The 23,642-nt window shown below is 43.5% G+C and overlaps 1 protein-coding gene across 2 annotated transcripts; it reads right to left on the bottom strand.

Moving 5' to 3' along the window:
- Window positions 1-867: 867 nt before the first annotated feature.
- KLHL8 (kelch like family member 8) lies at window positions 868-22,810 on the bottom strand. Of its 2 annotated transcripts, none has more exons than XM_048304483.1 (10): window positions 22,749-22,810; window positions 14,670-14,975; window positions 11,181-11,729; window positions 8,584-8,770; window positions 7,744-7,887; window positions 6,444-6,555; window positions 4,597-4,765; window positions 3,909-4,068; window positions 2,745-2,946; window positions 868-2,353 (listed from the first exon to the last, which is right to left on the bottom strand). In XM_048304483.1, exons 2-10 carry the CDS (start codon window positions 14,871-14,873, stop codon window positions 2,230-2,232), a joined length of 1,851 nt encoding a protein of 616 aa, XP_048160440.1. In that variant the 5' UTR covers window positions 14,874-14,975; window positions 22,749-22,810; the 3' UTR covers window positions 868-2,229. The 2 variants fall into 2 exon arrangements, with proteins under 2 accessions (XP_048160440.1, XP_048160439.1); XM_048304482.1 differs by having other exon boundaries at window positions 14,670-14,913.
- Between the last annotated feature and the right edge of the window lie 832 nt (window positions 22,811-23,642).

The following is a 23,642-nucleotide window of genomic DNA, read 5'->3' as shown; positions in this document are numbered from 1 at the left end:
CTGTTAAATCACAACAGCTTTATGTGCAGGTAGGTCACTGCAGTTTGTCACCACAGTAATTCTGTATTTTTATTTCTTTTTATACTTTGTCGTCATTAGCACATTTTCAGCAATGGTGTTTCTAAAACCAGTTCTGTACAAAATATATTTAGCTGTGGTGCCATCCAAGATTAACAATGTGGGACTGTTCTGGGAACAGCGTTGTTCCTTGTGAACCTGCTTTGCAGTTTTCTTGCCAGTCCCTAGGGATACACCTCTAGAGGCCTGAACATGAGTGTTGGGGAGGGGGTGTGCATTGAAATACAAATGAGATGCCCGTTTTAGGATCCTGTTCTGAGCTAGTACCATGTGACTTCCAGCTCTTCCCACACGCCAGAGAATCCCAGAGCTTTCGCTGTAACCTGATTTCCCTGCTGAACGCTTCCCTTTTTGGTGCCTGGCAGGTGCTGTGGTCAGTGTGGTCCAGGTGCGTGAGTCACACACAGGCTGCACCCACGGGTGTCACACTCTCCCGCCCAGAGGAGAAATGGAGCAGCTGGCAACCTGCACTTGGTTTCACGGTCAGGGTCACTTGGTAGAAAACTTGGGGTTTTTGTTAGCCAGGACATCCATAGAAGGCAACACTTAGTCCCAGAGAGGGAACCTCTATCCCTCCTTTCCACCCTTCAGTCAGGTGAAGAGCCACAAGAGTAACCACATCCTTGAGAGGAGGGCAGCGGGGTGGAACAGCCCATGGCTGTAATGCAGGATTCTCTCTGCCAACAGAAGCTTCCTGTTGAGAAATACACACTGCAGAAACCAAAAAATACTCAATGTTGTAATGTTTCCCAGCACCAGCAAGCTCCAGAGATACAATAAACAACGTGCTTTGAAGTACAAATGTTTTATTGCAGTGTTTCATTATTTACAGTACCGTTCATTTTGTCCCTGGGTGCTACCAAAGTGCAAAGCCATTTCGGGCAGGGAAGCTAAATGATGGTAACTTGGCAGAAAAATACAACTGTGCCTCGCTCCTGCTGTCCTGCCTCTCCTGGTCCTGAATGCAGAGAAATTTGCTGCTCTCCCTGGGCATTTGGAACAACTTGGTAACTGTGAAACTTTGGTCACAAAGGATTGTCACTTGGTCTGTTCAAGGTGATGCAGGGCTGTCACATTGCTGTCTCAATTTTTGATGGAAGTACTGGTTTATTACCAATTATCTTTCTGCTGACTCTATTTGGTTCATTTAAGGTTTTGCTCCCTTTTATCTGCTCCCTTAAAAGAGCCAACCTTGAGAATGTTACCAGAGCTGCTACTGGATACTGAAATCAGTCATGTCTTCTAGAGTTGCACTTAAAAGTTTTACAGAATACCACAAATTTTATTATGCATTTCCATTTTGTATAAAAATGGTGACTCAAACACCACTGAAGCCTACATTTTCACACAGTACCATCTCAAAGTAGGACAAATTCAGGAAGGACCTCTCAACAGAAACACTCCTTTGGAGAAGAGGGTAGTAACTACAGATTTTACTGAAGCCTAGAGAATCTCAGTATTCCAGTGGCTAAACTCAGATCAAGAATCTTTCCAGCTTTCTAACAAGTTTATTAGCTCGAGAAAGTATTTTTTAAGACAGTTTTCAAACTGAATCCCTGCAATTTCCACTGCTGTCAGCATTCCCTTGAGAGGTGAGCAGTGAACTTCTCTGCCTCAGCTATCTCCGTGTGCATCAGGGATGTCGTTACCTTCTAAAACTTGAGACACCTTCTGTTCCAAAGGCCTTGTACAACTGGGAAACGTTTAAGACTCCATTCCAGAAAACAAGTTATATGAAATGGCACTCGAGCTCTCCAGAGAACATGCAGCAGGGCTGTTGGGGGAAGCTCAGCAGCAGGAGCTGCTGCGGCGCTCCTCACCACATGCCTGATTGATTTACAGTTCAATACTGAGTCCCTGCAATAGCTGCCTCAAATGATTCTGAAATTATAGCTTCTCAGAAATGGGATGATTGCAGTTCTTGGCAGGTTTGTTCCTGTGAGTCATGCTTTTATTCCATGTTTTCACAGGCTTTTGTGTATCACTACTGACAGAAAGCCACCAAAAGCTTTACAGTTGCAGAAGATACCATTTTCACAAAGAAAATGTATTTGATTTATTCCTTAACCTACCATACAAAACACAGTGTTTAAAAGCTGCACAGTGCCTCCCTAGTAGCATTCCTTTGGAATTTGGAGGAGGCAGCAGAGCTCACATGCAGTCCACAACGTTGCTAGACCCTTGGCCCATGTCCCGGATCTGGCTGCTGAGACAGGAGCACACAGCCACGCCTGCCCCTGCCCTGCAGTGCGACACTGAGCCCACGAGTTCCCACCTACGGCAAAAAAGGAAAGTTAAGTTCCTGCCCTTTCTGAGCAACCTGGAAGTATTTTCTGTGCCTGAAATTCTGTTACACTGCCTAGCTGTTCACTCTGCACAAAAACACACCCCACTTAGTGCAAAATCAAATTGAAACAAGCAGGAGAATGTTATTGAATGAAAGGGTGAGGACAAGGGATAGAGAGGAGCAGAGGAGGAGGTGCTTAAATATTTAGAAGACTGCCCTAGTGATATAAGCAGCAGTCCTGCACTGATAGTTATGGATATTATTCAATTATTACCAGGAAACAACAGCTAGACTCCTCCTGCACACTGTTTCTATGCTGGTGTTTTCATACAGGCAGATTTTCTTGTCTTATTAAGCCAAGCAAAACATTTGAAATTACCGGTTCACTATGGGATCAAATGCTTCCACTGTGTTCAGGTACACATTGCCATTATGACCTCCGACTGCAAAAATTTTCCCCATCAGTGTCGCTATGCCAACACCACCCCTCGGAGTTGTAAGCTCTGCCACATATTCCCATTTGTTACAGCGTGGGTCGAACCGCTCCACCGAACTCAGGGGCGAGTTGTCATCAAAGCCACCTGCAAACAACCATCACAAGATCAGCTTTTGGCACTTCTGGTGCAGGGGATATCCAAGACCGGCATTCTCAGCATTCAGGGGGTCCTGTCCAGCTCTCTCTTTACTGGAACTTTACATGCTCCTAAAAATTAACCTAACAGCTCTCCCTCCTCTCACTGCACAAGCATCACTCAGAATGACAGTTTTATTCTACTCAAGTTGCAAGGATTCTAATTTTATTATTTTTCTCCTTGAATTCATCATACTTATAATGAAACAGCTTCCCATTTGGAAGAGAAAGAAACCTAACACCAGCAAAAGGATGGTCTCAATCTTGCACTTATTTTACTTTATGCAAAACACACTCTAACAGCATTCTCAAATTACAGCATTGGCAAATATATGAGTAGAGAAAAAAAAAATCCTCATATAAGACTCAGTGATGCATTCCCCTTGTTGGGGAAGCTGTCAGAGGAGCATTTTTTTTGAAACCTATTTAGCACTTATAATAAATCAGGGCTTTTTAACTATCACTATGGCACACCTACCTGGCATCTTCCTCTCAGGAAAGCAGGTAAATACAAGGTAGCACACAAGACAAGAAGCTGTGGAATAAGTGCAAAAAAACCTACTGTTGTCTACACTCGGAACACAACTCGAGTGCTTTGAAAGCGTGTTAATTTAAGAATAGTTTGCTAAAAGGAAACTCAAGAGTAGTGAATCTTGAGAGGATTTTCTAATACGGGCATATTGTCTTTAACAGATCAGCCCTCCTGAAATGTGGGTTAGGAGCTGCTTTTCATTTCCTTGCTAAGGTACCTTCGTTTAAGCGTGCCCTGGTTGTGCTTGCTTTCTTCTCCTGCCCAAGAACACCAAGTACAGGTCAGCTCTATCTGTTCCTGGTTCCTCTAGCAACAACAGCCTCTTCCAAAGGCCAGCACTTGGCAGCAGCAGCACTATAAAATGCCACATTCCTACTCACCCACAACATACAAGCAGCCATGGAGCTCGCTGACACCGTTCCCAGCCCTTCGCTGACCCATCTCTTTCACTTCTATCCACTTATCCAAGTGGGGATCGTATTTCTCCACACTGGAAAGAGATGCTACACCATCATTGCCACCCACAGCATAAACATGGTTCTGGAAAACAGTTGCACAAAGATTATTTGTGATGTAGTTGCCTTTACTCAGCTTTTCATAAGCAGCGTTAAAATTATAGGAAAATGTGGTATATCCACTTTTATTTAAGAATTCCAACAACAGATATAATTATCGAACATAAATGCTATCTCTTGCAATTAAAAGAAGTGAAACTGTTACGTAGTGTTGCAGCTCTTTTTCAGAGCATAAAGGGATTAAAGTACAGCATGCATTTGGTACTTTTAAACACAGTGACCATGACAAACCAAGCTGCTGAGACAGGAAGCACTATACACGTCATTAGAAGGGTATTCCTCCCAGTATCTCAAATACTGTTGAAACAGTTCAATTTGATATGAGTATTATCCTAAATATCCCCACTTTTTGCACAGGGTTTTGATCACCAGAGGCGCTCATACCCACCAGCTGCACTTTGTTCAAGACCTTGTGTTCTACCTTGTGAAAGCAGCTCCGAAAAGCAGGTGGGTTCCCCAGCTGGCCACAGCCTGGGAGGAAGCAGTGACTCACCACCAGGGCTACGGAGCCAACGCCGCCCCGGGGAGTGTTCATGGAGGCCACCGTGCTCCAGCGATCCGAGTCGATGTCGTAGCGCTCCACGTCGCTGAAGCACGTATTGTCATCCAGCCCCCCGATGGCGTAAATGGGGCCACCCAGGGACGCCAGGGCAATGCCTCTCCTAGGGAAACACAGCACCAACACCTCAGTGCAAATCCTTAACCAGAGGGAGCCACACAGCAAATGCAATGGTACACGAATGGTGCCTGTTTCAAACTAGGGGGGAAAGAGTAATGCAAATTTAAAAAGTGACGTTTATAGTAGATCATGTGGCTGGCTCTCTGCACACCCATGTCATTTTGACTTCTTGTCAACTCTAAGGCCAAGTCCTCTGCTGACATATCTGGGTATGTGACAATGTCTTAGGTATGATTTCTCTATCTCAGTATTGAACTTTTATGCCTCCTATTTTGTTTTACTGAATCTGGTGATGAACCAAAACCTGCTGGTTTTAACTTCGTTGGTATAGCTGGCTGCTACCATTTGAGAATGACTGGGGGTGGTACTAATACATATTAAAAGACAAACCTGTGCTGGATAATAAATAGCTGAACTCTAGCAAGATTTAATTGCAATTTCTTCCATTCTGGTGTATTTTTATTAAGTGTTAAAATGGTTGTCAAACTTGCTTGTACTAATCTACCAATATGAGAGTACAATCAGTACTATAAAATTGAAAGTATGGTCTAGAATATGAGCATCAAGTTTCTGCTTTAACTACCAAGAGAGGTGACCTACCATGTCATTGACAATATTCTTGTCTCATTAAAGAGGGCAGGCTCAGAGCAGGCAGGAGCAAGGGAGGCACAATCTCTCTACAGAACAAACAGTGTGGCAAGATCTTGGGCTTATCTTAAATTGCCTCAGCAGATAACACAGACACCACTTAATGGTGGCAGTTTTTTTCTCTACTAAGTGTTCCAATGCCTCCATGAATGGGAGGAGTGGAGCTGGGAGGTAGCCAAGACACAGCAACCCTTCCATTTACCCAGGTACTCAGTAATAAATGCCACAAAAATCTAGGGCGGATTGTTGCTGAGATTATGCCCCAGGGTGGTGGCAGGAGGGAGGAAGCAGAGCAAGCCACTTCCAGAGTCTGGGTCTTCTACTTTAGTTAGGTGACAGCTACAAATAGCTTTAGGACTTAGCCATACTTAATATTTCATTCCTACTTGTGGGTAATGCTTTTCAAAACAACAAATAACAAAATGGAATGCAGAATTAAGGATACTGATTTAAATAACAGCAGAAACAAAAAATTACAGACCTTTGAGTCCAGTAACTCCTTAAAAGAATCTTAAATGTCAAGGCAAGAAAAGTCCTCAATCTCACTTTCATATTGAGTGCTTCTGGACTTTTGTGTGAAAAACATAGGCAGCTATTTGTTTCCTGGTGTAGTATTTCACTTGTTTTATTTTCACTATGAAGTATTTCACTTTTCATGTTATGCTGGCAGTTATTTTGCTCATTCTTAAAAAGAGCAAAAAACCCACAGAACCAGTTCATCAGTTCCAAGTTGTTTACTGGGCATAGCAGACAGGCCCTAGATGCCAGAATGCAAGCACATAGCTGGAGTAGAAGAGGTCCCTGCTCCAGAAGCCAGCTCCTCCAAAAAAAAAAAAGAACAAAAGGGTAACATATTTATAGCATAAAGCTCCAAAATGGGGGGGGGTGGGGAATCCTAGAAATAGAACAGTTTGAAGACACCCGAAAAAGGCAGGACAGGCAGGATGTTTTTCAGCATCAGCAAGAAATGGCACATCACAGACTAGGACTTGGAGCGTGGGACATATGTATACCTCTTTGTGTTCATTGATGCCTTCATCATCCACTTGTTTGTGAGAGGATCAAAGACTTCCATGCTTCCTAAGTGTTCATTTCCATCATGTCCACCTACTGCGTAGACTTTACCTGAACACACAGACATCTTTTGATACAGAGATTGCTTGGCAACATTTCAGTTTTCATTTATATAACATCCCTGCCTATGTGGAGACAAAGAGGTCAAACACAGGTAAAAGTTTTAGAATGTTTTCAATATCAGAGTTTTATATGCTGTACTCAACCAGGAATCTGTTCTAATGTGGACTTTTACACAAAGCTTGAGATTATGTAGACAAAAACATCTTCCCCTAATTTACTAATTTACTAATAAAAAGTACTGCAGGTCAAATCAGTTTGAACATATGTACCAGTCTCTTCAGATTCTCCATGGAGAAAAATGATCTCTGTTCTGCTGCAGCAACAGAGGGGCTACCATGTACAAGGGAAAGCTGCATTATTGGTGCTAAGCTGCTCTGGACTGCACAGACCTGTTTTCAGAAGATGGAGACCCAAAAATAAAGCTAGGTCTGCTCTTGGAAGAGTTATGGTCTTAGTAACTTTCCAGTATGGATTTAAGTAAGAAGGGAGCCAGTATGAGCACTAGAAAATTCTGGGTGACTGCTGTGTAAGGCTGTTTCTTTATAAATGGATTTTTAGAAAGTAAATCACCTATTTAAGGCAGGAGGCTATATACAGTTCAGCTGGGCTGGGAAGAACCTTTAAAGTTCATCTAGTCCAGCCCCTCTGCAATGAGCAGGGGCATTTTCATTTTCAGGTTGCTCAGAGCACCATCCAGTCTGACCTTGAATGCTTCCAGAGATGGGACATTTACCACCCCTCTGGGCAACCTGTTCCAGGTTTTCACCAACCTCACTGTAAAAACTTCTGCTTGATATCTAATGTAAATCTACCCTCTTTTAGTTTAAAGCCATCACCTCTTGTCCTGTTACAACAGGCCCTACTAAAAAGCCTGTCCTCATCTTTCTGGTAAGCTCTCTTCAAGTACTGAAAGGCCACAATAAGGTCTGCATGGAGCCTTCCCAAGTCTGAAACAGCCCAACTCTGTCAGTTCCCAGTAATGTCTTTTCCATAAACACAGTCTCAGACTGGCTCAAGACCAAACACTCCTTCAAGGGGGAGAAGCTTTACTAAACTGAAGACTATCCAACAATTAAGCAATTTGTTTACTACTTGTACAGCTAGTGAAAGTACCAATTCAGCAGAAGGAGCAAACAAGTGCCTTTTGCCTGGGGTTGCTTGAATAGGGTTACTGACCTCCCACGGAGATCACACCCACGTGCCTCCTCCTGCTGTTCATTTCAGGGCCAAAGAACCAGTTGTTCTTACTGATAGAGTAACACTCGATGCTGCGGAAGGGGTCACCCGATCCACCTCTGCCACCGACACAGAACAGCACACCTGGAGAACACAAAACAGGTTTCCAGAGAACTAGCAGGAGGATGGGGAAAAACAGCTGTATAGCAGAGCAACGGAAAATTATGTAGCTCGGGGCAAGTTGTATTTCACTTCAAGAAGCACAGTCACTGCCCTTCATAACTGGATACTAGATTTTGGCCTTTGCTTGACATCCTGCTGTGGCAATTAGCTATCTATGCTCTTGTAAAAACAATGCATATTTTAAATATGCTTTTTGTGATTTGGCTTAAGGAGGTAAATCCATTGTTTGTTAAATACAATGGAGAAATTATGATTTGCAGTCTAATATTCATCACTCACTTTTGGTGTAGGTTAGTCAAAGACTTTAAAAGTTAGCTCAGCCTTCAACACCGAAAGAGAATTGTCCACTGTTTTCAGTACAGCTTCGAACAGATTGCCTGGTCATAACAACAGCTCTGGCTTTAATATAGATAGAGCCAATCAGGATAAATTATTAATGCTTTAAAGAAAGAAAATGACTGCTAAAGTTCTGCTAGGAAAATGCAGCACATTACCTAAATACCAGAGAGGTACATAATGGCTTTCCCAATTTTGCATTAAGTCATGAACAACCCTCGATACCAAGCTATACCTGCTTGCTATCAAGACACCTGCACAGATGTGCTGCCTTTTCTTCACACCACTCCCTACTGGGTAACCAGACACACATTTAATTACCAGCAGTCTGCTTCCTTGGTGTTGTGCGAATGGAGTACTCAAAGTCAGGCACTGCCCTGCTGCTCAGGTGAAGGTGGTAGTTTCTTGCTTCATCCAGCAAATCCCTACATTTTAGATTCTGCTTGACAATCTCTTCCTTTGCCACAACACCCATAAGGAAACAAACGGGCAAGAGAGGCAGCCGTACCTGACACAGAAATGAACACAGTTGGAGAAACTGGCTGAACTGCTGAGTGTCACCAAGCACTGCTGCACATGCACCAGCTGGCAGCTCCGGAGCCAGCCGGCAGCCCCATGCTCTTCAATAAGGAGAGCAGCTCTCAGAGCTGTTCCGGACAACAGTGATATGAACAGTTCTTTTTAGTGATAATGTTTGCTACAACCGTTTGCATTTCAGCCACAGAGAAGTGTCCCTTGGCCCAGGCCATGCTGAGGAAGATGAGCTGCTGCCTGTGCTGCACCTGCACCTGCACCTGCCCAGCACAATGCAGGCAGCACCCGTGGCTTTACCAGGGCTTTATCAGGTTAATGTGCTGTTGGGTATGAATTTTCAGCTCACTGCTATGCCACTGTAAGAGGGCTTGTGCTAGAATGGTTCATTTTCTTTGGGTGGCAAGTCAAAAAGCAAACACTGTCACCATAACTAAGTGTCTATGAAGGAGGTATTGCTAGTGCAGTAACACCTTTCTCTAAGGCAGACTTCACAGACTTCAAGATTAAAAAAACCCCACATGTTGAGAGTTAATTGTTTCCTTCTCAAAATCCTTCCTGCCATTTATTTCAGCAAACCTTTCATTCTTCTTTGTAAGACAAACAGTGCAGAATATGAAGTACAATCAGAGGCAAAGGTGGGACAAATATTAGTGGGGGGAACTGAAGCAATCCACCTGACTTCTTAAGGTTTGGAGTCAACGCTGTCAAGCAGCTCTCAGTTGGCTCAACAGCAATCGCGAAGAAGTCCAGCAGCTCCAGTGCTTTTCAGAGCAGCAGGATGGGCCTGTTACAGCACTGACAAGCGTCCCTGTCCTGAAGCAAGCATGTGCCTCTACCTGTTCTTCCTTACCTCCTTGCTTTCAGTCCCACTTCTTCCTTTATTTTGGCCCAGCTTATTTGAGGCTACTTTAAAGCACCACTGCAGCCCTGCTGACAGGCTCCTGAGGTTAGTGATGTGGTAAGAACTCCAGGCGGACAGACTCAGAACCTCATGGGAGTAAAACCTGTAAGGCTGATTATGACATGGATAATCACTGCCTAGAAGCCCAGGCATATTTTCAGCTAGCAGTAATGTCCAAGTCAACTGATGACTCCCTATGCTCTGGCAAATAACCCGTATTTATAAAGGAAGGGGTTTACTTTTTCATTGCTTGAATCTAGACTCTGGTTTCCATCAATAGAATAAAACTGTTAATCTCATCTACTAGCACAACTGGGCAATAAATATAACTTTTTTTTTTTTAAATCTCTAATTATATTGCTTGTAAGTTTAAGCATAGTGTAAGAAAGAAGGGGTTTTTGTACCAAAAACCTCATGCTAGTCTAGATGAAACTGAAGGTTTTTGGAAGACAGCTAATAAACCATTGTGATCTTTTCCTAGGAAATGTGAAAAATGATTCATGAAGACAATGACAGCAGCATCTTAGTGGACCTCTCCTTACTCACATAATGCCAACGTTATCAATTCAGCCAAATGCAAAATAATCAAGTTGGAGTTCAGTGACAACTAGAACTGCACAGCCAATCCTACCTGCTAAGACACATGGCATGTTTTGCAGCACATGGCGTGCAAATCCTTCCCAGTACAGGTTCTCCACATATATTCTCTCACAAATACTGTATAAACCCCCATACCCAGCACACAGGGAGCTTGAATAAGTGAAGCAGCTAATGCTTTGACAGGAGGAACTCCGATGGGTGTTCAAGTAAGTCCAGCCAAATGACCTTTTGATACCTGTATGTGTTTTCTTTCAGAAGCAGTGAGCTTGCATCAAGTCTAGACAATTAAACTGCCAACTCCTTTTGGCTCCTACCATGGTAGTCTAGTGAGCATTAAAAAGTCTATCATGTTTCATAGCCTACTAGGGCTAACACATCTTGCTCTTTTGTTAATGAAATACATGAAATATTCTAGAAGTAGCACAACTTGATGTGACACATCTCTGTTAGTTTCCTTTCCTAGCCATGTAAGAAAACTCAGCAGTTTTGCCTCCTTTCTAAAGTACAAATACGTAACAGCAAGGGCAGTGAGCATATCAGGCTGTATGAGTGGCAAGCCAAGTGAAGTGATGGCTTTATTTTCTGTTTTGTGTCAATATAAAACATTTCTGCTCAAGCGCAGATGTAGCTTTTTGTTGGTCCCCCACCTCCCAGCCATGAGTATAAAGTGAGTACCCTTCTCTCTACAGAAACAGGAGAATATCACTTCTCCCTGATATTTAAGAACTCTTAACTTGCTTACACTGTCAACTCCCAACCATGAACTGGACGAGGCACCAAAAGCTATGAACATTTTCAGCTTGAGATCTACCCACGTACAAAGAGCTGATTACACAACCAAACCAGCGATGGGACAGGCACTTGGTGCCTCTCTGTGCCCTACCTGTGCAAGGATCTCATCCAGCCACGTAGCATGATGCTGTGGATTGGCCAGCAGCCACTTGATAGCAGCATTGTAAACTTGCTTTTCGTTTTCAATATTCAGGTCACTGGAGGACAGGAGTTTATGGAGGTGCTGTGGTGACACACTGACAAAGTCCTCGCACTCCATCACTTCTGTAAAATGTTCACAAGCAAACTGATCAGCCATGTCCATCAGGTCGATGCGGTTGTGGCTCTCGGCGAACGCCCTGACTGCCAGGCAGTTGGAGGGGTGGAAGTGCAGCTTCATGTATTCACAGCAGGCCTTTGCCACCAGTTCCACCTGCAGGATGCAGGCAGCATACAGGAGCGGCTGGACGTTATCCACTGTCAGTGTGAGCCGCGAGGAGTACGCGAACTTCACCAGGTCCTCGATGGCATCGCCGTCAAAGTCCCTGATCTCGATCAGCTTCTGCTTGGCTTCAGCCATTTCCGAAAGAAACATGGCTCGGAAGTATGGAATAACACAAGCTAGCACCAGTTTGTGGCAGGAGATTAGCTTTGAACCAACCTGAAAAGAAAAGAACAAAAAAACCCCTGATGTTTTACTGGAATGTCGGTTTTGGCTGTGAAAAGAGGAGCAGTGAAGCTGAAATAAGAATTCTAGATTCGATGTGTTTCGTCTGTACTTTGTCCACACCAATTAACCCCATTTGCCTTGAAATTCTGACATTACATCCATGTATCCCAAGGAATTCTAAGTTGTAACTTGGCCATCAGAGGAGAGCAAAGCCGTAATACAAGGAAGCAAAAGCACTGATGCACTGAACCTGACTTTCTTTAAAAGGCTTATGAAGCCTCTGTAGAAATATTCTAGATGCACCTTGTAGACAGGAGACACTAGTTTTATATGTACTCAGAGACTTTAAGGGGAGGAAAATTAGAAAGTGACGTTTTTAGACTACTTAATTTAGACTTCTGTACTTTTATTACTGTCAAGGAACTGATGTTTATAGAAGCAAATTTATGTAAAAACATAGGAATAACAGCTATTTCAGGGGTTATTAAAAGTTACCAATCACTTCAGTATTTTTAGAATGTTTAGCCACAAAAGACAGTGTATTCCCCAAAAAGAGAAGGTATTTCTCAAAATTCTGATCAGAAAATGTAAAATAAGCTTTTCACATACAAAATTCTAGAACTCCATTACATTAAAAAATAATCTAAATATTGAAGGTAAATGACCAATCCACTGCTATTTGTGTTCCAGGAGTGCTTTCTTACAGCCTTTGTCACTCTGCAGTCTGCACTAACATAAAGGGATGGCTGACTTAAGCAACCAGTTTCCCTGACCGACTCAAATAACATGTTCATTTTCAGATGAAGGTGTTACAGAGAGCTGCTGTGCACTTAAAATAAAAAGATACTAAATTATAAAGGATATTTTGGAGTTTTTTCTAGCTCTGATTCAATACACAATTGCTCTACCTTTTTAAAGAGTATGATCAACACAAGTGTAACCTACCTGGTGAGCAGCGAGTAGAGTACAGAAAGCAAACACACAAGCAAGAGTATGCAGATTAAAAAAGAGGAAAAGATGGATGGTTCAGTGTGATTACATCAGATCACCCCAGAAGGAACAATTCAGACCTACCAAATGAACAAAAAGCAAACCAACAGGAGAAAAGCAGATGGTATTCATCTGCCACTCTCTGCCTTCTAACAGCCTCTTAAGACTGTTCATATGACAGCAGCAGCAGAGTAGGTGAAATTCCAGAATTTTAAATTAATTCCAGAGGAAGTCTCCGTGTGTGTTCCCACAGCTTATTACTGTTATCAGCACTCCAACCAACTAACTACAGTACTGAAACAAAAAAATGCTACCAGTGGTCTGCTACGTAAAGCTCCCAGGCCATTCTTACCTTCAGACACTTTTATTCTGCCCATCATCCCACTCTCTAATTAAACCTTCCTTTTGAATTAAGTGGCTTTACTATGTTACCCAAATCTGCTTAATTTTAAATCACAGAATGGTTTGGGTTGGAAGGGACCTTAAAGGTCATCTTGTTCCACCCCCTAACATAGGCAGGGACCTTCCACAAGTTATCTAGCATATTCTTGGTATTTTGAAATCAAGAGTTCCCCTCCAGTTACTAACAATCCTATTTTAAGAGCCAGCAGTTAAAACAATAATCAGTCTGACAACAGCAATGCCAGAATTGCTCACTATCACAGGTCACACACAAAAGCAGAAAGTTCAGTAGAGATCTGATTATTCTTAAAACCTGAGCGAGGCCCAAGCACTACAGGAAGAAAAATCAAGCCCCCATGAAAACTCTAATTCAAGTACATAGTTACCAGTCACTTGGAAATCCCTGATTTAGGAAGCCATACAATAAGATTTCCACAGGTTGCTCCACCCTTCACTGAAAGCCAAGTCATGTCATCTAATATTCTTAAATTACCAAAGCAGCTCCACACAGATCATACAAATGAACATTAATACAAGCCTAACTTAGGGAAAGTTAAACTGCAGCTCCAGTAAAGTGTTTTTTCCAAGGCAAGTTTCCCTAGCAGGAGTATACATTTAACTATGTTTATAAAACAAGACTGTCTGCCGTTTTTTTGCAAGGGTAACTGGAAAGGAAGGAAGGTAAGAATGAGGTCAACAAGAAAAGGGATGAGGAGAGTTTGTAACACCAGGGATATACATCTGTCAGGGATTTTCCCTGTTCATATCTAACAGTCAAAGTGGCAGGCTAACAACTTCTCCTAAAGGCATGTGTCATTTGTTCTTGGTTTAGGAACTGTGCTTCATCATTATTCCTTAAGTAACTATCTTGCACTAGTAAGTTGTTTAGCTAAGCAATACTTAATATTTAGAGGTGCTGGCACCCACTTCTGCGCATGCTAGATACAAATTTATTGTCATCAGGATGTAAGTAATATACAGCTGAGTTTAAAATAATGCATTAAAGCAACGCTATGCAAGAATCATAAAATTTCCTTCCTCCCTCTTCTCCTTTACTCTTTGATCAGCTGTAGAACACAACTGTCTGGGTTTGTTTTTTTTTTCTTTTTTTGAAGAATGCTGGAAGATAGATTTGTTACAGAAATCCTGTTTGCTGAGAAGAATCTAGCAAAACAGCACAAAATGCAGAAATGGAGGTAAAATTAGGGATGAAAGTGCATTGAGAACAAAGAGGCTACAAGGAGACAGAATTGCACAGTAATTACTGACCAACTCTGGAAACTTGCTTAGAAGGAAAGATGGATGAGGCCAAAGTCATGTACTTCCTCTCTCAGATTGTCAATATCTTAAGTGTTTAAATTTCAGCTGTAAACTTCCTAAATAAGGAGAAAAATACGAGCATCTCTAGAGATGCCTCAGATCCAAGAGGGATTCTGTGGCTTCCATATCCCTGCCAATATTCACAGCCACCTCCCAACACACTTCTTTGCAACTTAATCTTCAGGCTGCTACATGCAATGGATGTGTGACAAGTATCACCTTTAGTGTAACATCACAGAGCTCTCCAGCTTCAAAGAAGTGAAGAAGAGAGCTGTGAAAATCCCTCCAAGCCTCATTTGCCTCAAACACGAAGACATCGTCATCTCCATCACTGTTGGAAGACCGAGCTTGCTGCTGCTGCCGCCTTTTTCCTTTCATCAGATGTTGTTTTGCCTGCTCAGGGACCATGGATTCTGAAGCCATTGGCTGTTTCTTCTCTCACTGCATCAATCTTCAAAAACTCCTGCCAAGACAAAATCCAGCCCATCAGGAGCTAGGTACTAAAATTCAGTTCTGTTCATCTTCCTGTTTAAAAACACACACAAAAAAGAAAATTAGACATTAGGTAATGCTAGTACATAACACTTTGATTTCGTTATATTACTGCCTATGGTCTTACCTGGGGAAGGTGAGAGCAGAAGGGACAAAAATAAAAGACCCACTTGAATCTTATGTAGGTACCTTTAGGAAAAGACATTATTTATCAACTTGTTGTCCACACTTCTTGAAAAGGACATGAAAAAGAAAAAGCAAATAGATACCACAGAATCATAGAATGGTTTGGGTTGGAAAGGACCTTAAAGATTATATAGTTCCAACCTTCCACTAGACCAGGTTGCTCAGAGTCCCATCCAGCCTGGCCTTGAACACTTGCAGGGATGGGGCATCTGCAGCTTCTCCGGGCAACTTCTTCCAGCGTCCCACCACCCTCACTGCAAAGAACTTCCTCCTAACATCTAATCTAAACCTCTCCTCTTTTCACTGGAACTGTTCCCATTTGCCCTGCGACCACCTGCCTGTGTAAAGTCACTCTTCCTGTAATAAGCCCCCTTTAAGTGCTGGAAGGTACTCCAGAGTATATTGAGAAGCATGTTCCTCTTACACTGACTACGTTTGGTTTCATGCCTTTTTAGTTAATTTATGATGCATTCATTCTTCATTCTATGCTAAGAGTTGATGATTGCTGTAGTTCAGTGATTTCTGCTCATGGACACCGGTGTTGGAGGAAGTGGACTGGCCAAAAGAACAAAAAGTTCTTCTGCAATAACAATTTAAGTCACATGTCTGGGAGCAGAACTGATTTTCCTTTGGGAGATTTTGAAAGTGTCCATGCCTCTTATAAAATCTACAACTCTTCCTGCATCAGTACCAGAGAAAAAGCAGGAAGTGACCTGAGGCGACCATACTCGTTCCTGCTGTAGGTCACAGGGTTGCTGCCAGCTCCATGTCCTGTGTGGTGACAGAGCTGGTGGCTGCACCAGGCCAGGCAGGTTAAAGTGGGATCAAACACGCCTGGAATATCTGCCTGTGTGGTGCTTTCAGCAAGATAAGTATTCTTCCTTTAAAAGATAAGTAAGAGAAAGATCTTACTTCTTCCAAAACTACAGACTATCTCAAAAATATTACGGATCACAGGATCTTTATATAGTTTATAGCAATGAATACCTTTTTCTGCTGAAAACCTAGCTTCATTATGCCAGATTTGACAAATTACTAAGATATTTTTCTATATCTTATATATTTATAGTGTATATATATATATATATATATATATAGTTCATTAGGATATTTTGGTTCTCAAATTAATCCTCCATGACTGGTACTCATGTTTAACGTGCCCTTCAAAGAAGTCACTATTAGCACTGAGATCTGAAGCTGACACAGAGCTTCAGACACAATCTCCTGAGGTTATAAAAATTAGCGTGAACAAACAAAAGGGAAAAGACTGTAGTTGAAATGCTGTACAAGGATGTTGGAAGGCATCATGTGTTATTCATTCACATGATAATGGAGGTAAGATATAGCATCTCTAGCCCACACTTGTAGGGAACTCATGCTTATTTCGGTCTTTGACACTCTGGCTTCACCACTCCCTGGTTACTCACACCTAACCATTGCTACAGTGAGCAGAAACACTGCTTTCAGACAGAACTGACACTGACTGCTAAATGAGAGTATACAGCTCCCAAGCCATAAGGTTTTTCCATCTGACACATAAGCTACATTTATCCTCATGCTTTAACTGCAGCTGCACACATACTTTCCTCATCTACTCTGTGTCTCAAGGTAAAAAATGCTGATGGTGTACATTTTACCTGTTCTGGGTATGCCATTGTAAACACCAACATAAAACCCATGAGTCTTATGAAAAAATCAGTGCTGCTGTTCGGGTGAATTTTTTACGCTATAAATGAACTAAGCAATACTACAAAAGCCAAACATAAATGATTTTAAGCAATGTTTTTCATCCATATCTCATGCTCATAGCAAATAAAGGTCTCAGAGATGCTCTGAGCTCTTGCCTGTAAGAAAAGAAGTTAAGTGCATACTTGGATTTATATATTTGATACATACTAAGTACACACTTGATATGGTAGGGGAAGAAACTAGAAATGATACTAGAGGAAACCAATGGCATTACTCAGGCACACAGCCATAGATAAGAAAACCATGTATGAGGGAGTGCCCAGTATTGTGGTATCAAATATGGGTATGGGAACATGAGAGCAAGTCAGCTACTGTTCCTCAGGTAAAGAGAAGGTTCTGCACCTTGTTAAAAATTTAACGTGTAACATAACCTTCAGAAATCCAGATAGCAGTAGATTGACATACTTCAGCTTTCTTTTGATGAGACTTTGTGACAGGTATCTTAGATTTTTATTCTTCCCCCAAGTCACCAATTCAGGAGCATCTTGTTTCTGTCATACACCTCCGTCATGCAAATCTTTTTAGACACCTATCCCCAAATCCTCTAGTGCTCTTAATTACAGCATCTCACAATTTGAGTCTTCAAACAAATCATCATCTGCTATGGGAAGTACCAGCTGTGGCCTTGTTTCATTTGGAGAAAATACTGTCTTGGACTCATGTTTAGCCATAGGTCTTTTCTGTTCTCAGATTTTAAATGAAGAAGAAATTAATTTTAGTAGCACTTGAATCAAGATACTAAGCTCTGGAAATCTGAAGATCACATCACAAAGTCATGAAGGTCAGTATATTTCAACTCCACAAACTAAGGAGAGCCATTAACAGATTTGCTCCCCAAATCAACAGTAATTCAACAATAACATCCCACTACTTGAGGTTAATTTAGTCCTGGGTGAATGCCACATACACACACAGTCTTTCCTCTCTAGAACAAAACACTGCCATAGCCATTCAGAACTTCAATAACGTGCTCCCTTTTTCATCTTGGCAATTAAGTCTTCCAGCCTCCACACAGTCTAATATTTTGACATTAAGAGCACAAGTAACCATCACAGCAAGTGACTGACTCTAAGGAAACTAAAGGAAGTGCTTCATTCATCACATCATCTATCATTCCTTGTAAACAGCTGCTTGACACTTTTCATGAAGAAGTAGCTGTCTGAATAAAAAACTCACACAAACCCCACACATGTTTACAGCTCAGCATCATTTGCTGAGAGTCAGTCAGCAATTTTCTAGTTCAAGTTAAAAATTTAGAAATATTGATGATGTCTGCTATTCTCAAGAGTGCAGCTGTTCCAGACCCCAAAGTGTGTTCTGGTCATCAGTGCTGGCCCTCAGGCAAGGGACTGAGGATCCCCTCCTAGCTGTTCCTCACACTTATAGAAGCAAGAAAGGATGGGAGGTCAGAGCACAAAGAGGTTATCTTATAGCTGCTGCAATTCAGTCCTAAAGTGATGTGATTTTGATTCAGACATTCTAGCTAAATCTTCAGCTGAATTAAGTGTAAAATTACTCAAGTCATACAGAGTACTTATGTTCAGTCGAGAAAAATTACCTCCATTTTGAAGCAAAAAGAAATTGAAGACAACAGACAGTGGTAGGACATGAATAACATTGCTCTGTTTTCCCCCCATAATGAAATTAAATCCCAGGAATCCTGACCGACAAGCCAATCTAGACGTTGGAGTACATGGCCTCTTTCCTCTGTGGAGCACCTTGAGAGATGGTGTCCCAGAAAGAAGGGATCATTCTTATTCTTCCTCTGACACATGGAAGGAAGACACTTCAGTGATACAAAACTAACAAAACCACAATTCCCACTTATAACCAAAACTAGGCAGCCTTCAGGTAAGAGGTATTATGATACCTATAAATCCAATGTTCCTTATTCAGTGGTACTGAAGCTGGAAAAATGGTGGCAGAAATGCTGGAGAAATCAAGATACAGATGAAGTTTCACCAAGTATCCTGTATGTAATTTCGGTTACCCACCCCAAAGATGAACGAAAATCACATCATGATCTGTGCAGAGAAGGGCAGTCAGCCTCCCTCAAAAAACAAAAAGGCCTTTTAATCTAAGGAGATGAGAAATGTGCCTTTGTACATGGTGGCTGTGTAAAACTAACTTGTCTAACACAGAGCCTGGTGAGTCTCTGTGGGTAATGAAATGCTCTCACTGCTGCCCACAAGATCAGAAAGCAGAGGCAGCAACAAGATCTTCTCCAGTTTAATCCACCTAACAGAGCAATTTGAGCTGCTGTCTTGTGTTGTGCTAAGAAAACTTGAACGTTTGGAAAAAGGACAGCTGGCAGAGCTAAGGAAGACACAGATGGAGAGAAGTGGGAAGTGTAGGAGGCAGCTGCAGTGCAAACTGCAGACAAGCAGCAGCTTTGGCAGGGACTGTGCAAGCAGCTGTTTCACTGCTCAGTCTGGTTACAGCTACATCAGCAAGAAGGAACATGGAGGGAAAAAATTGATAGATGAAATAGTGTAGAAAATCCTCAGCTCTCTCCCATTCTCCATTCACTAATTCTATCAAGGATGATGTGGAAATTTTATGCAAAACTGTTCAGATGCCCATGCTAATTAGGTCAAATCAGACAAGGCTGGAAAACACGGGAATATTCAAATTACACACTGTATTACAACCCCAAGCCTACTGCACTTTTCAGCAGAAAGTTATTTAACAAAGAAAAATAGTCAGAATCCACCCACCTAACTGGTTTAGCTTGTTTAAAACCACCAGGATTGCTTTTGTAGAAACACATAGAAAAGTTTCTTAGACAACACTAATATACAGTTTCAAAATCCTTTCAGCATTTCCAAGGTTCTTTGCAGCAAAAAGTGACATTATGGTTTTGTGTTACTTGTCACACAGGTAGCTCAGTAACAGTGAAATGGGTACAGCTGGCACCATCTCTCATCAAAATCATCAATTGGATGATTTTTATATGTATAATCAAAACCCCATCAGTGCTGCAGACACACAAGCAGTGAATGAGGACTGCTCCTCCTTAGAAAATGCAACAGAAAAGGTGTTTTGTAGAGCATGAGAAGCATCATCAGATAAAATTTCATTTTGGAAATCATTCCTCCTGGCAGTCCCTTCATGCCGTTTTGAGACAGCTTCTTCCCAGCTCCCTTTGATTCAATGCTCAGTGAAGTTCTACTGAGGTTTAATCCTGGTTTCCATGAAACACCAGAAAGGCCACCTGTCTCCTGGGATTTATATAATAACAGGTTGGCAATTTTGTTCAATTTTGCATTATAAAAAACAAACAAAACCCTAATATGCCATGATTTATTTATGCTTGATTTACTTTTGCTTCAGAACAACCCTCAGCAAAATCCCTCCGAAGTCACAAAACAGCAAAGTAGGACTCTGCTTTGCAGATACAGGGGTAACTAAGACATGGTTTATTTATGCAATGTAACCTTGGGAAGACCCAGAAAGTAGAACACAAAATAAAACCCACTGAAAATTGGTGCAATGGGAGCACAGTGAAGTGCTGATGGATAGATACGAAAATTTAACTAGCCTATTACATCACGACAACACAGAACAGTCCCTTACCAAGGAGAGGCACTATTGTCTTCTCTGATGGACTGTTGGGGTCTCCCCCCCTGCCATGGAGCCCTGGGAGATGGGCCCTGGGGGGGAGACACGGGGTTTCCCTGCCCCTGGTCAGCCTCATTCCCCATTGGTTGGTTTGTGTTTCCCGGTGTGGCCAAGGACCCTCGGGTCCCGTGACTGCGGAGTTCCTGAGCAGAGCCCCGGCCATGCGGCTGGAGAAATAAACATCTCTGAAACATCTACCACGAATCTGTCCATATATACTTCCTTTCCAGGGGACTCCTGGTTTGATATATGCGTGTTACAGTAATCCCCGCTGTAACAATGGACCATATTAAAAATAACAATAGTTTAATAGTCTCCACAGCAGCATTTAGCCAGCCATTCCCAGGAAGTATTAACAGAGAGCAAAATTATTTCTAAGTCATTTGGCAGCTTCCTGTATCCTGGATGTGTATATCAAGGCATGGTACCCACCAGAGCATTCCAGAACTGTAGTGAAACAATGCTTCCCACACACACACCAGTCCCTTTGTCCCAGGACTCTCTGCCTTAGCTGCCAACTATCATCACATTCTCTCATTTAGAGATTCACAAGACAAACTGCTCAAATCATAAAGCAGTATCACCTTCCTTTTGTCCCGGAGCTGCAAGCTCCTTCAAAATCTGAAATCAAGAGGTGGCAGAGGTAATACAAGACAAAAGGCTTCACAACCCAAGATGTTATAACCATTGCAGGAGATTATTATTACAAAATCTGTTCGGTGAAACCTGCTGGGGAAGAACTGAAGCACTGGGTAATGTGGTACTGTGCTGCCTTGCATCAAGTTACTGGCAGTCATTACACAATGATCCTGTATTCGTGTGACTGATTACATTTGCCTTTACAAATAAATGGCCAACTAGAAAACTGGATGCCAGGCTACTGACATCCCACTAACAATTAACAAAATAAATGAGGTAATAAACACCCTGCACAGAAACCCCAGGCACAACCTCGCCATGTAACAACGCAGTCAAGCTTTTTTCACAGCACAAGAATTTGCACAGAGATTACAGGGGACTCAGCCCAAACTGACCCAAAATCTCAGACCACATTGCCTGAAGAAGGTGGCTGAACAAAATGCAGCTTAACCTCCATTTCCAGCAAAGACATACGTGACATGTCTGTTGTGGTTTTGTTTGCCAACACTTGATCAGCTATTTTACTTGTTGTGGTACTTGTCTGTAGTGTGATTTGTTTCTTGATTATCCTTCCCGAAGCCTTTGCACCCAGCACAGAAATCACAGAAAACCAGGTATCCCTGAGTTTTGTAACTTTTACAAGTGTAGGATATATAGGAATGACTTAAGAAAAGGAGGAAACAGATCTACTTCCCAGCGGCCAGTAAGCAATTGCCTTGAGTGGAGATGGGAAGGGGGAACCCATCAAAGGAGGAAGGAAAGCCAAGCAGGCTGGGGGAGCTGTGACATCCTAAATTCTCATTTATTTGAGAATGAAGGAGAGGCTAGGAACTCCTGCGGCTCTCCCCAGTAGCAAAGGGCAATTTCTTGCTGGTTTTTTTTAGCACAAATATTTGTTTTGGGGTAAGCTAAGTGACTACTCGTTATCCTTTACAAAACGCCAATAGTGAGCTGACTAAGGCACTACCTTTGGCTGTGGTCTGCACATGGAGCATCTTGAAACGCGTGGAATCCGGGCTCAGTTAATTTTTAATTAACGTTTATCTCTTTCTCGAGTGGTGTGGCTGCCAGGGTTCTCTCTGTGGATGCCCCCGCACCGCAAGCCCCCCGATTTCGAGCCCGGGCACCGTGCCGCCTCTGCGCTCTCTGAGCACAGCCCAGCCCGGGTACCCATTTGCACGGATTCCACTTTAATGCACCACACACCCGCGCTCGGTCCGGCTCCCTGGCTCCGATCTCGGCGATCCCCGTGGCCGAGGAGGGAGCCGGGCCCGGCCCGCGGCCCTCCCGGGAGCGGCTCCGGGCCGTCCCGCCCTGGCCGGGGTGCCCGGGGGTAGCAGTCCACGGCGGTGCTGCGAGGAGGGGGAGGACCGCGGCACCGCCCGCCCCGCCGAGCCCGCTCCCGGACACCTGAGCGGAACCTGAGGGCAAGGGGCGCGTTACATAAGGGCGGGGGAGCCGCCATGGCGGTACGAGCCCGGTTCGAGGGCGCGGGACGGCGGGGGAAGAACGCAGAGTGGGGTGCAGCCCTCCGGCTGCGGGGGCAGGGGAGGTGCGAGGTGAGAGCCGGGGTGAATGCCGCGGTGCCCGCCCGCTGCCCGCCCCGCTCACCTGCGCTGCCGCTGCCGCCGCGGCGGGTCCGGCGGAACGCCCGCCGCCCGCCAGGGGGCGCGCCGCGCGCATGCGCCGAGGGGCGGGCCACGGCGGGAGCCCCGCAGCGCTTCCCGCGCTCCCGCCCCCGCAGATCCCCGCGGGGAGGCGGTTCCATCCCTTCGCTCAGTGGTGTGTGTGGAAAATAAGACTTTCCAGGCTGGTACTTGCCAGGTAGAATGGCTGACTTTCAGTGGGAAGCAGAAGCAGGCAGAGTAATTCCTGAGAAATACCATCACCCTGTCCCCCAGTTAGGGCAATCTCCGCGAGAATAATCTTCCCTGTTCTTGAGGGGAAGCCGTGTGAGGAGTGGATGAGGTCACTTGGTCTGTTCAGCCTGGAAAAGAGGAAACTGAGGGGAGACCTCATTGCAGTTACAGCTTCTTCGTGAAGGGAAGCAGAGGGGCAGGCACTGATCTCTTCACTCTCCTGACCAGTGACGGGACCCGAGGGAGCGGCCTGAAGCTGTGTCACGGGAGATTGAAGTTGGATATCAGGAAAAGGTTCTTCCCCCAGAGGGTGTTTGAGCACTGGACAGGTTCCCCAGGGAAGTGGTCAGAGCACCAAGCCCGACAGAGTTCAGGAAGCATTTGGACTATCCTCTCAGGCACATGGCGTGACTCTTGGGGATGTCCTGTGCAGGGCCAGGAGTTGGACTCGATGATCCTTGTCTGTCCCTTCCAAATCATGTTCTGTGGTTCTTTCGTTTGTAATACAGATCAGAGTGATCCTGCTTCAGATTTTGGAGGAACTGCTCTCTGTGAGTTCAGAGAGAGAAGGATGTAACAGAGAGAGGAAGAGGCTGTACCAGCTCCTTCCTCTCCACCTGTCCACCAGCTCTGCATTCTATGGTGT

Source organism: Corvus hawaiiensis, chromosome 5 (assembly GCF_020740725.1).
Source record: "Corvus hawaiiensis isolate bCorHaw1 chromosome 5, bCorHaw1.pri.cur, whole genome shotgun sequence".
In the NCBI taxonomy this organism is placed as follows: Eukaryota; Metazoa; Chordata; class Aves; order Passeriformes; family Corvidae; genus Corvus; species Corvus hawaiiensis.
Note: the sequence above shows the minus strand (reverse complement) of the source record. Positions and strands in the feature narration are given on the sequence as shown.